The sequence below is a fragment of the Dryobates pubescens genome, chromosome 1 (genome assembly GCF_014839835.1).
Source record: "Dryobates pubescens isolate bDryPub1 chromosome 1, bDryPub1.pri, whole genome shotgun sequence".
In the NCBI taxonomy this organism is placed as follows: domain Eukaryota; kingdom Metazoa; phylum Chordata; class Aves; order Piciformes; family Picidae; genus Dryobates; species Dryobates pubescens.
This window is the reverse complement of record NC_071612.1, coordinates 50,862,300-50,875,410: the sequence shown is the minus strand read 5'-3', so window position 1 is coordinate 50,875,410 and position 13,111 is coordinate 50,862,300. Positions and strand designations below refer to the sequence as shown.

At 35.8% G+C, this 13,111-nt stretch overlaps 1 protein-coding gene across 1 annotated transcript in view; it reads left to right on the top strand.

The window, feature by feature from the left end:
• Positions 1 to 13,111, top strand: part of FSTL5 (follistatin like 5) — a 246,145-nt gene that overhangs the window by 128,863 nt on the left and 104,171 nt on the right. Inside the window, exon 5 of the mRNA XM_009904567.2 lies at positions 2,679 to 2,875. Coding sequence (XP_009902869.1) covers positions 2,679 to 2,875 — 197 coding nt within the window. The remainder of the gene's footprint in view (positions 1 to 2,678; positions 2,876 to 13,111) is intronic.

Here is a 13,111-nt window from a genome sequence, read left to right as displayed (position 1 = left end):
GAAGCTACTGCTGAATAACCTCACTTTTATATGGGTCAGACTAACCTATTTAGATGAGTGAGAAACAAAATGGCATCTGTTTTAAACCACAATTAATGGCCAGGCCAACAGACACTTTTGCAAAAGGTGTTAGCAGTATTTTTGTTATATGTTTTCAAACATATTTAATAATTTTAAAAAATAATATTCTAATGAATAATAATGTGATTATTGTATTTATAGACGTGATGAACTATATTCAGTTCTTGATTGATCCTTAAAGTAAGACACATTATCCTGTGCATCAAACAAACAAACAACAACAAAAAGTAATTGTCATTTTTTGTTCATTTTCCACTTTTTCTAATTCTGAAATTTAGTGGACTCATCAAAAATACCATGACAAGTTCAGAATTTTATATATATTATTGGGAAATAAACTACTTATGTTGCATGTTTCAAAAGTAGAAACATGTCTTTTCAATTTTAGAATTGCAGAATGGGAACTGTCACATCAAAAATGATTTACAGAGGATCTGTACACTAGATTTATCTTTACTCCCTCATAAGTTGTATAGGTAAAATGGTGTTAGACTTCAGCTGCACCAGAACAAAACCAGTCTGTCTCTCTGAGGATACCACAACCAGAAAAGTTATCTGGGGAAGACAAGATGATACTTGTTTTCCTGACCCAGTCTTTTGGAATTCACCCAAATGAATCAGAGTATGTTAATGATGAGTATTCTTTTCCCTCCCCACCACCTGGAGCATTGCATCCATTCAGATGGAATGGTTTTCTTACTGCAGCTCCAGAATGGCTAAGGAATAAACATATTTCCCTACTGATTGGTTTTTGCCCCTTCCTTTCCCCACCCCCACCCCCACTGGATTCCCTGAAAAGCACTCATGCAGGACTCAGCATGTAGGTGTGGATAAATATGCAAATACTATGTATACCTTAGGATGTCAGTTAAATACAACTTGATTTTCTAAATTTTTGTTTGTATAGTTGGGAGTGTAAAAGAGCTGTGTAACAGGCAGTAGCTTTTAGAGGGGAAAATTAAATGAAATTTTAAAATGCTAGATTGCTTTTAATTCCTAAAAATGTTTTGTCTGCTTTCAAGATTTAACTTCTGTCATAGAAGTTCTCTGCTAGACCTGAATTTTGCTAGGATAGTGAGAGGTATTTAGGAAGCTTTTGCCTTTCTACCTTATGAAATACATAGAATACATAGAATAAACCAGGTTGGAAGAGACCTTCAAGATCATCACGTCCAACCCATCAACCAATCCAACACCACCCAAGCAACTAACCCACGGCACCAAGCACCCCATCAAGTCTTCTCCTGAAAACCTCCAGTGATGGCAACTCTACCACCTCCCCAGGCAGCCCATTCCAATGGGCAATCACTCTTTCTGTATAGAACTTTTTCCTAACATCCAGCCTGAAGCTCCCCTGGCACAGCCTGAGACTGTGTCCTCTTGTTCTGGTACTGGCCGCCTGGGAGAAGAGACCAACATCCGTCTGTCTACAACCTCCCTTCAGTACTGTCCGTATGGTACAGTCACTGTGATAATGCATATAGTATTAAATACATGGAAATAATAAACTCAAATCTCATGTAAATTACGCATTTCTTAAATGGGTTCCACTTGCAAAATGACACAACCACCTGAACAGCTTATGTGAGGTAAATAAGTGTTCTTAATTTGTATTTGTATCTTCATCATAGCAAGAATGAAACAGCTTTCTCTGCTAGTCAGTGTATTTCAGTAGCCTTGAATTCGGTACTCATACTTAAGTAATAGTGAACTGTAAATATGCTTGCAAAAATGGTATTTTGCTGGTAGATACTTACATGTCTCATCTTTTTTTTTTTTTTTAAATAACAAGGCTATCTTATAAAAAATTAAATCTTCTAAACTGTTTTTCTGTTCAATTTGAAATATAAAGCAACTGAGATGAGAATACCAGTTACACACAATATCGTGCTCTGGTTTAGAGTAAGTAATGTCTGTACTCAGTATATTTAGGACATTTGCTGGAGCAATTTCCACTTTATAAAAGAGCTTGATAAAGAAAAGAATAAATTAGATCTTGTCAAAGGTATCCTTTCTCCCAGCAATCATGCCTTCTCTTGTTGAAATAACTCTGGTACATCCTGTAAATGAAAATGTAGACCTAGCTTGTGAGCACTCAAGTCTAATTTCTACTTTCTGAAGTGAAACATTATTATGAAGTGTATTTTTATAATGTATCATTTTCTATCCTATTGGTAGGGTTTGCTGTGTATATTGTATTGCAGTATTTATTTTATGAAAATTTATTCTAAATGCTTTAGCAAAGGTAACATTTTAATAAATCTTCAGATGTGTCTTTCCAGAGTGATCTAAATGAATAAAGTACAGGCTTGGAAACTGTTAAAACTTTCTTTAGTTTCCCCTGCACAGAAAATGTTGTCTACAGAATGTATCTAGAAGTGCAATAATTTGGCCTTAATCTGAGGACCGGACAAGGAAGTGCTATGGATCAAATTGCTTATGAAATATTATCAAATTTGTTATGCAAATTCCTTATGAAATAAATCCACCCTGTTGGTATTGTTATAAGAAGCTATTACTCTCTGTTTTCCTATTTATTTATTAATTGCTTTTTAAACTCTTATTAAGAAATCAAATCTTGTGTATTATCATTTCAGGAGATAAGTGCAAGCCTACTGAATACGCTGAAATGAAAAACATGTTACTGGATCTACAAAATCAGAGATACATGGCACAATCAATAGATAAAACCATTGTGGAGAAAATGGCTTTAAAGAAGCTTCTTGTAGATCATATGTTTAATTATTTTGATTCAGACAACAATGGACTTGTGGACACCAATGAATTATCTCAGGTATGATTTAGATTCCATTTTCATTATCACAGTAGCTATTCAGTTGTTTTTGTCAACTGCTACACACATGAATAATTATGTCTTTGTGTTGATTTTAGAGAATATATGCAAGTCTCTGAGGTGGAAACTTCATTCAGAAATTTTGAAAAGCTTGATTATTCAGAAGTTCTGTGTTGACTATTCTGAAATTGGAATATAATGCATTATGATTTACCTTAAGGTGTTAGAACACTCTAGGTTGTTTTGACCATGAATTCTTTTATTATGCAGTATGTGCTACCATGATGTCCAACTGTATAGATGTATCTTAGAGGTTAAAAAACCTGAACATTATATTTTAAATAATTACTGTAATACTGAGCAAGTATCATTTCTTTATGTATGTTAGGGTTAGAGAAGTACAGATGCAGTCTTAGAAAGAGAGTTCATGGTAGTCCCTAAACAGCAATCTTTAACTACCAATCTAAAGCAGTAATTGTTGCTCTGGTTGGCATGACAGCACTTTTTTTTAATCTATGTAGAAGTCTGTTAAACAGTGTTGTTGCGGCAAATGTATTTGCATTTACTAGATAACGTGGAGTCCATATTTGACAAACTTAATCATTGTTGAGCTGTATGACTGAGTCCAGTGGTCCTCCTTAACATCTTCATTGATGATCAGGATGAGGGGGTTGAGTCAGTCATCAGCAAGTTTGCAGATGACACCAAGTTAGGAGCAGATGTTGGTCAGTTAGAGGGTGGAAAGGCTCTGCAGAGGGACCTCAACAGGCTGGACAGATGGGCGGAGTCCAATGGCATGGCATTTAACAAGTCCAAGTACTGGGTGCTGCACTTTGGCCATGGCAACCCCATGCAGAGCTACAGGCTGGGGTCAGAGTGGCTGGAGAGCTGCCAAACAGAGAGGGACCGGGGGGTACTGATTGACAGCCGCCTAAACATGAGCCAGCAGTGTGGCCAGGTGGCCAAGAAGGCCAATAGCATCCTGGCCTGCATTAGGAATAGTGTGGCCAGCAGGAGCAGGGAAGTCATTGTGCCCCTGTACTCTGCATTGGTTAGGCCGCACCTTGAGTACTGTATCCAGTTCTGGGCCCCTCAGTTTAAGAAGGACATCGAGACACTTGAATGTGTCCAGAGAAGGGCAGCAAGGCTGGTGAGAGGCCATGAGCACAAGCCCTGTGAGGAGAGGCTGAGGGAGCTGGGATTGTTTAGCCTGGAGGGAAACCCCTGAAAGGGGTTGGGCTCTTCTCCCAGGCAACCAGCACCAGAACAAGGGGACACAGTCTCAAGCTGTGCCAGGGGAGGTTTAGGCTCAAGGTGAGGAGAAAGTTCTTCACTGAGCGAGTCGTTCGTCATTGGAATGGACTGCCTGGGGAGGTGGTGGAGTCACCATCCCTGGAGGTGTTCAAGAGGAGATTGGACATGGCACTTGGTGCCATGGTCTAGTCATGAGGTCTGCGGAGACAAGTTGGACTCGATGATCCTCGAGGTCTCTTCCAACCTTAGTGATACTGTGATGCTGTGCGTCTAATAGTAGGCAACCTTCAAAAATTCAAGAAAAGTAAGATTTGTTAGATGCTACTGTTCATCATTATCCTGTTTCAAGCTGCATGGCAGGGTTAAGAAATATTTAGGTACTATATATTCTCTTGTAAAATGTCAGGCTGAAGTTACTATTTCCTTACAGTTAACCTCTGGACTTTTAGTGGTAATTTCCAGGACCAGGGGCTGCATGCAAATTGGTATTGTTTCAAATATTAATAAATTAACTATTTCTAGAAAAAAAAATTAAGATGTTATTTTCTTATACTTTATAAAACTGGGCTTTACTAATGTTTTTAGAACTCTTTCAGAACTTCAGCTTTCAAGGACATTTTGTTCCTGTATGTATTTTATAAACAATGATTTGATATGAATATACAATATGAATAGGTACCATGCACTGGAGCCACAGATACAGATGTGAAAAATTATACTTAATGCTTAAAATAGATACATCCATTGATTTGCAATCTAATGAAACTGAATTTGAGATCCTTCCTTATTTTACCACTTGAAAATAGCTTGACTTCCTCACAGACCTGTTGGAAAATAGTTGAACATTTTCACCACTACAAATCCATTATCTAGTTATCAGTGAATCATAATCTTTACATTAGAGGAGCAGGACTAAAGGACTCGTGCTGAAAGTCAGTATCAAAAGTATTCTGTGGAATTTCCATGTTTTCATAAAGAAAGAATTACTGTCTATTCAGTTGCTACACATATACTTTTTTCTTTGTTTCTTTGTGTCAAACAGAGTTTAAAAAAAAGGAAAAAAGAAATCCATTATGGTGTTTTCAAACTTACTCTACTTTTCCCAAATACCTTTATATATAAAGAAAAAATTACATAGTAGAATGACAACTATGACATTTTTCATGTGTGAAAACTTACAACAAAAGAAAATACTGAATTCCTTTTGTGAGGTTTTGCAGTTAAGAACCCAGCTCCTGTACAAGCATATTTGTAAATCTTTGCCTTCATCTGTTGAAGGAAGATTTTAGTCTGCATATTCACAGAAACCAAACCACATGCCACTTGGTTGTCTCTGAAGATTTAAAACAAGATATCAAATTACAATGACTCAGAGCAGTATTTTCAAATAAAATGCATTGATTTTCAAACCATTATTGTTGATTTTCTTTTTTTTATACTTGATGTTCCTTTTCATTCTCTCTTGTTTTAGACACTGACTTTTTAATTATTTTTTCCTTGTTGAATATCAAGATCACTTTGCAAAGTGGTATTAGACTCTTTCCCTCTTCTGCCATTAGTGTGTATGATAGCTGTCAGTGTTTGTAAGTTGGAATTGCTCTAGTAGAATGAACAAAAGACCTCACCTTGAATGCACTAGCTAGACTATGGTGAAGCAGGCTGATCCCCTGCAGCCCTTTAAAGGTGGCTGCATTATGGGAGACCCCATTCCAGAGCAGGTAGATGCCTGAAAGAGGTTGTGACCCTGTGGGAAGCTGTGCTGGTGCAGGCTATTGGCAGGACCAGTAAAGAAAGGAGCCCAAGCTGGAGCAGGTTTACTGCCAGACTTGTGACTCTGCTGGTGACCCACGCAGGAAGTCTGTTCCAGAAAGACTACACCCTAAGGAAAAGACCCATTATGGAGCAGTGCTTGTAGAACTGTAGCTTGTGGGAAAGACTTCCATTGGCAAAGTTCTTGAAGGACTGAATCCTGTGGGAGATACTCCATATTTGAGCAAAGGAAGAGTGCAAGGAGTCTCCCAAGGAGAAAGGAGTGGCAGAGACAATGTGTGATGAACTGACTGCAAACTCTGTTCCTATCCCCCTGTGTCACTTGTGGGGTGGAGGCAGAGAAAATTGAGAGTGAAGTTCAGCCCAGGAGCGGTGGGGGAAAAAGTTTTTTTTTTATTAATTGTTTGTATTTATCACTATTCTTCTCTTGATTGATCATAGATTAAATTAATTATTCTCCAAGTCGAGTCTGTTTTGTCTGTGATGGTAATTGGTGTGTGATCTCTCCCCACCCTTACTTCAGCTCATAAGCCTTTCATTACAATTTTTTCTCCCATGTCCAACTGAGGGAGGGAGTAATACAGAGCAGCTTTGGTGGGAACCTGGCATCCAGCCAGGATCAACTCACCAGAGGAAGACCTTATCATACTCTTGCAAATGTTCTGGAGCCAAGGAGAATTTTTTTCTCAGCTGGGCTCATAATATAAATAAAATTTTGAAATGCACATACATAAATAATAGTGCCTTTCTGCATGTTAAATTTAATTATATTAAGGAGGTATGAAAAATATCATATTTGCTGTAGAAAACAACAAGGAATCCTGAAGTTATTTTATGTTTGCCGGAATATTGAACTTCAGTTTTTACTGCATCTTAAATTTTATATCTCCTCAATCTTGCTGTGCAATGAGTGCAATCAAGCTCTTGGATTGCATTTTGTTATCTTGTCGGTGTTCATATAGTCATCCCACCTAGTGTAAAATTGAAATGCAGCAGTTGGAAACTGGAAATTATGACAGCAACACCAATTTTTATTGATCTGAAATCATAAAGTCCTTGTATTTGCATCTTGATGAAAGAGAAACAAATATTCCTGCCCAGTAAAACAAACAAAACATAAAACCCCAAACAAACTACCAGTTATGGAAACTACTATAAGATTAATTGTGTCATTTTCACGTCACAGTTTAATATGTTTCAATTACAGCTGACATGAGAAATACAGATTTGTCACAAAGTGTAATGAACCTTTGAACAGTGGGTACATATCTGTATTTGCAAGTAAATACAACATTTAGGCGTGGGTGTGTTTATCTTTATATAAGACATCAATTAATAAATTCTAATATGAAATGTAAAAAAAAACAACCAAATTTTAATTCGGGTGGTAAGTATTAGTGGGTTTGTATGTGTAGGTATGAGTACTTATTGGTAAATCTCAGGGATATGCTGTAACTTAAAAGAGTACACTCTGTAGATATAGAGCTGTATCTGTAAACACCTTAGTTACTGTACATAAGTGTAATTTAAAGGAATTGTCCATTTAATTAGCTTAGTACACCATTAATTGCAGGTAAATATGTACTAATTAAGTTAAAGTTAGTTTATTTAAGTTAGTTTATTCCTGGGTTGTTTTTTTGTTTTTTTTTCAGATTTACTTCAATGGCTGTCATTATTATATTTGCTAAGAAATTGTTGCTTGTTTGTGAATTTGGAACAGATGTGAGTGCTTTCTTTATACAACTTGGCCTGAGTTGTGGCTATGTCTTTTCCTTCAAAGATTAAGATTATGGAACTATGTTCTCTATGTTATGCTACTGAGAGAAGAAATAAATTTAGCTTCTTCCAATTTTATGTCTATATTAATGATAATACTGTTGCACTTAATGCCCACTGATGCTTCATGGCACTTGTTTGCACAGCTACAACTAATGTAAATTACACCTTATCTGTCATTGTGAGTTTCTCAAACTGTCATCAAAATACTTTTTGGAGCGTCAATCTACAAACTTTTGCTTTTACGGCATTTCATTTTGCATCTTAGCATTGGTATTACTATTTGTTATTTGGAGGACATGGAACTAAAAAAAAGAGATAATAAGCCTGTCACCTCTCTTTGAACTTTTTGTCAACTTTAGTGTTTCCGACGTGGTACATGCAGAAACTTATTTTGCTTGTTAAACCATAGTTCTATTTATTTTCTCCCTATTAATTAGGGATACTTTGTTATTTAGGTTGTGTTATCTACTTTTGCTGTCACTAATCTGAGAAAAAATGAAGATGCACTGTATTTAATTCTAGATACAGAAATTAAAGAAAAAATACAAAAAAATCCGGCATGAAATATTAAAACTGGGAGCAAAGGAAACTTCTTGGGGATCAGTACCTTAACAAATTCAGCTTACAAACATTGTAGTCATAGTGCTAGCTTCTTAACCTGTGTTGCTGCCTTTGCTATTATCATGTGAGGAGCACTTTCCATTCTTTTCTTGCATAATGGATAATTCAGTTACTCTGCTGGATCAGAATATAGTTACTTAGCTACTGGAATGGCATGTAAGAAAAAAAGGGCTGTGAATATTCTGGCTACATATTCTGGTCCTATTCTGTGGGCTAGGCATCTACAACTTCAGCATTATACTTGCAGACATCTAAGGACACATTTACATCTTGTGAGTCAGATGAGACCTTTCTGCTGCTATGTATGGAGGTGCAAAAGCAGGGAAGTGTGACTCTCATTGGAGCAGTTTGTCCAGCAACACCTCACATCTGAGGTAGCATGCCTTGATTAGTATGGGACAATGTTGGGGCAAAATTGAGTCTATGCCTTTGCTTGTTCCTCCTTGTGGGTTTACCAATTCAAATCTCTGCTCAGGGATCTCTGTGCCACAAGCCATTCTGTGGTGCAGAAGTCCCACATCCTTTCTCACTCTATCCCAGATTCCCAAATGTAATGCTCTAATATAGATACTGAGTAAAGGATGATGTTGATGCCCTACAGAACATGCTCATAAACTGCAAGAAGTATACTAATGTAACTAGGTTAGGGAAGTTAAAACAAGGGAAAATCTGCAACCCCCCATTATCTGAGTTAATAATTGGTCAATTATTTTAATTTTCACAAAGTTATACTACTATGGAAGACAATAGAACAAGGTAATTGAACCCCCTTGTGCTGTAAGAATTAATTTGGAGTATGATTCCCTTGGTGTTTGATGTACTCTAGATCAAGCACTGAGTGATACTGTTGCAACGAGATACTTGCTGTTAGGCAAGATGAACACACATTAAGCGAACCACTATATTTGCTGTAAAGGAAGTTTTTTGTTTGTAGCTGTATTTCTGGAACATTTTCTTTAAGTATATAGAGAGAATCAATCATAAGCAAGCAAAAATCACAGACTGGGGAAAAATGTTTGTAATATACACTAATAAAGGCACTGTTATTTGTGTTCTAGTTTTATAACATCTGCAGACTTTTCATTGTGGCTGTCAGAAATTAAATTCAAATGAATGACACGATCTAATCTGACATGCAATTTGTCATTTGTAATCAGATTAACTTTCCTAGACTCCTGAAGTTTGTTGTAGTACTGACTAAATTCTTGAGAGGTTTTTAATTTATTTAATACTATGTTGTTTCATAGCGAGTAAGTAATTGTGTACTATATCTTTACAAACTACAGTGTTTTCCAAATAATACTAATCCATTTTCCATGTTTCAAAGAACATTCAAATCTCAATGATAAGATTTATAGTTTAGAAAAGCCGTATTTGAGAATTTAGATAAGTTGCTAAATTTTCAGGATTTATAGGGTTTTACAATGAGGTATAAACAGAGCATAAATTTTGCTGTGTGTCTTGCCTTTTACAAGCTCATGATATGGGAAGCAAATATTTCACAGTCTTTGGAGAAATTTATAGTAAAATATGTGAGAATAAGTATTTGTGAATATTTTCAAGTGTGAATTTTCAGCTTAGTCTGACTCCCATTTATGACTTGTATGGTACAATCGTAAGATGATCTGCACAATTTTACTCAGGCTTTAATATTTATAATAAGGATTTTGTTTCCAGCATATGACTTACTGAAAATGTTGTCTGTTTCTTTCTTGCATCCCTTATTAATTACTGTCTGTTTAGTAGAGTAGAAAGCTGAGTTTTAAGAACTGGCTTAAGAATCAATTTCCTTGAATTTTTCTTTTGTCCCCTCCATAGAAGGATTAATAAAATTTAAAGTACACCATTAGATAATCTGTGATACACCATCATCTAATCTAACTTGAGTTGCAGCAGGCGTAACTTAGGACATGGAGAGAGGGTTCGTCCTGCTCTGTTTCTTCCAGGCTACATGGTGATGTCTCTGTCCTTGTATCTCCTGGTATTTTCTTTGTTTTTCTTCAGAGCAGTGTTGCTCTGGTCTTTTCCTTCTCCCAAGCCAGTAGTTGTTCAGATTTTATACAGTTTTTTAGGTATGTGTCCAGGTGGTGAATATGCATAATCCAGAGAGTATCAATAGTAGTGGCCTCTGCCCATTATTTCCAGGGCAGCTGCAGTCTGGTGAGCAATCTTTATCTATGCACATTCCAGAGAGTCGTTATCCACTGGCATCTGCCCAATATACATCAGCTATTCTCTGGGCAAAGAGCAAAGGTGATTTTATCTTTGTTGAGTCACATGAAGAGATACAAGATTTAGTCCCTCACAGTGTATAATAGACATGGAATTTATGAGAATTTTTTACCTGCCTATTTTTGAAATAAAGTGCTTTCCAGTGCTCATTTCTATTCCTTAAGGTATGATTTAGTTTCTTATTTTCAGATGAATAACCTTACATTTGGCTTTATGAAAATACAGATCCCTTCTTGAAAACATTCAACCATGTGATCCATTTAATTTCATATGTTGCCCTGTTGTTCTCATTATTCACCTCAAAAGTAGATACCATCTACCAGATTTCTATTTTTCTTTATTTTAAAATTACCAAAAAGGATTGGGATGAGACCTCAGACTTCCAAAATGTCATTGGATTGTTTCAGCCATTGATGAGTCCTTACTGACATCTACTTTTTCAGGTTTTACAATTACAGTTGTTACTGTTCAAGCAACAAATGCCTTATTGAAATTGCATGGTATTATTTTTACTTTGTAAAGAGGTAGAAATTAAAAATACCTACAAGAAGCTATTAGGTTAAGCAAGCTGCCTTTGTAAATTAAATCCCCTATGTAAGTAAAACAAAATGAAAAATGGAGTTGTCTGGCAGCCTGTTAAGATAGCATATTGTGTCAGTATTTAGAAAACGCTTGAGCTGTGTTATATGACCCACCTTTTGGAATTTCACTTATAATCTGTTGAATAGTAATGTCAACAGGAAAAAGGTCTAATCAGCTGCTGATTATGGGACCCTAGTGAACAAGCAATTTGATCCTGATGATTTTTAAACATCTGATGCTAACATAAGTCGCAAAGTGACTTCTCTGTTGGCTAATGACTTGGTAAATAGTCAGCTTTGCTTTGCAAGAGTCTCATATAGGTTGTGATTTCATATCACAGTTGATCTGATCTAACTGCAGGCTTCTGTAGAATGAGATAATTTTTCCAAATTAAAATACCTGTTCTGAGTTGTACCTCTTCTGATAGAATATTAATCCTCAACCTCTTTAAGAAGAAAAACCCAAAACAACCCGCAAAACACCAACAGAAAACCCACCAACATCTCCACAAAGATTAATTTTGTTTTCAATCAGAGAATTGATCTGATCCACAGATTGCATTGCAGAATGGTTTAGTTGATTAGATAGTGTTGGATGATAGGTTGGACTCAATGATCTCAAAGGTGTTTTCTAACTTGGTCTGGTCTATTCTATTCTATTCTATTCTATTCTATTCTATTCTATTCTATTCTATTCTATTCTATTCTATTCTATTCTAAATTGGGAGATGGCTAGGTGCAGCACAAGAGAATTCCTATCAAGTTAAAACTGGAACAGCTCTCCTAGAAGAAAATCATAGATGATAATTAAGATCAATCGTAATCTGTTATCACCTCTGTACCTTCTACAATCTATCTTCACAGATATTTTTGGGGCGGGTTGTCAAAACTGAGTGAATTTTCCAAAGAAACAAAATTTATACCATGAGTTGTCTGTATATAAACAAACAATGAATCTTGTATCTGTAAGCAGATTATATATTTACTGAAGATCAACATTAAATAATTGCCAGAAAAATAAACTATATCTGTCTATAGGATCATTCTTGACAATACCTCAAGCATTCTGGCTGATCTTTTTAAAAAAATATTGTTTTAATTTTAAATAAAATTGACCAAGTATCAACTAAAAGCATCATAAGACAGATTTCAGTTCAAAGGATTGAAGCTGAGAACACTAATATGCAATTGGAAATGTAGTAGTCTAGTGGCAGGTGTTGGAGGGCTTTAACAAAGTTTATGTTGCACTACCTTAGGTGTAAAGTTTAATCCTTATTTGCACAATTGAAGCTAATGGGAACAAGTGTTTTGAACCATTGCAGACAACCTTTTTTTCAGGAGCCAGCTGTGATTTCAAGCACATTTTGTGGTCCTGAAATTTCAGGGATTTTTTCTAGGGTGGTTTTCAATGCACGCCATTGTATCTTTAGAGCTGTTTGTAAAGCTACAGTGGGCTGAGTTATTAATTTTTCCCAGGCTACATTTTTGTCCTTTATGTACCAGCTGTAAGATCTACACAATTTCATTTTTTCATAATTCATTTTAATGTGAACTTAATTAAACAGGCTTTTAATGTATAAGTAGCTAGCACTAATATACAGGTAGCATAGGATGTATCTTTAATAAATAATACCTAAAGTTGGTTTTGTCCTGATTTTTCCTCTTTATAAATGGTTTTCTTACTTTTTAATGTACTAGCAAGGTTATTATCTTTCATAATGGTTTTGTATTAATATATAGATTACTTCTTGTAAGGTACTTACATCCTTTCTCTTTACTCTGATTCTCCTTTTATTCTGTATTATGTATTTAGAAATCTATTTACAGGAACAATAACTGAATACATTTCTGTCTGTTCCTGCTGCTTCCTTTGCAGAGCAACTGAAACAAAACAAACTCTGTATCCTCTGTCAGAATCCATCATATGATGATACAAATACAAGGGTTTTGCAGTTATTTTTGGACACAGGTAGAGGATAGGAAGATTAATTATTTTACA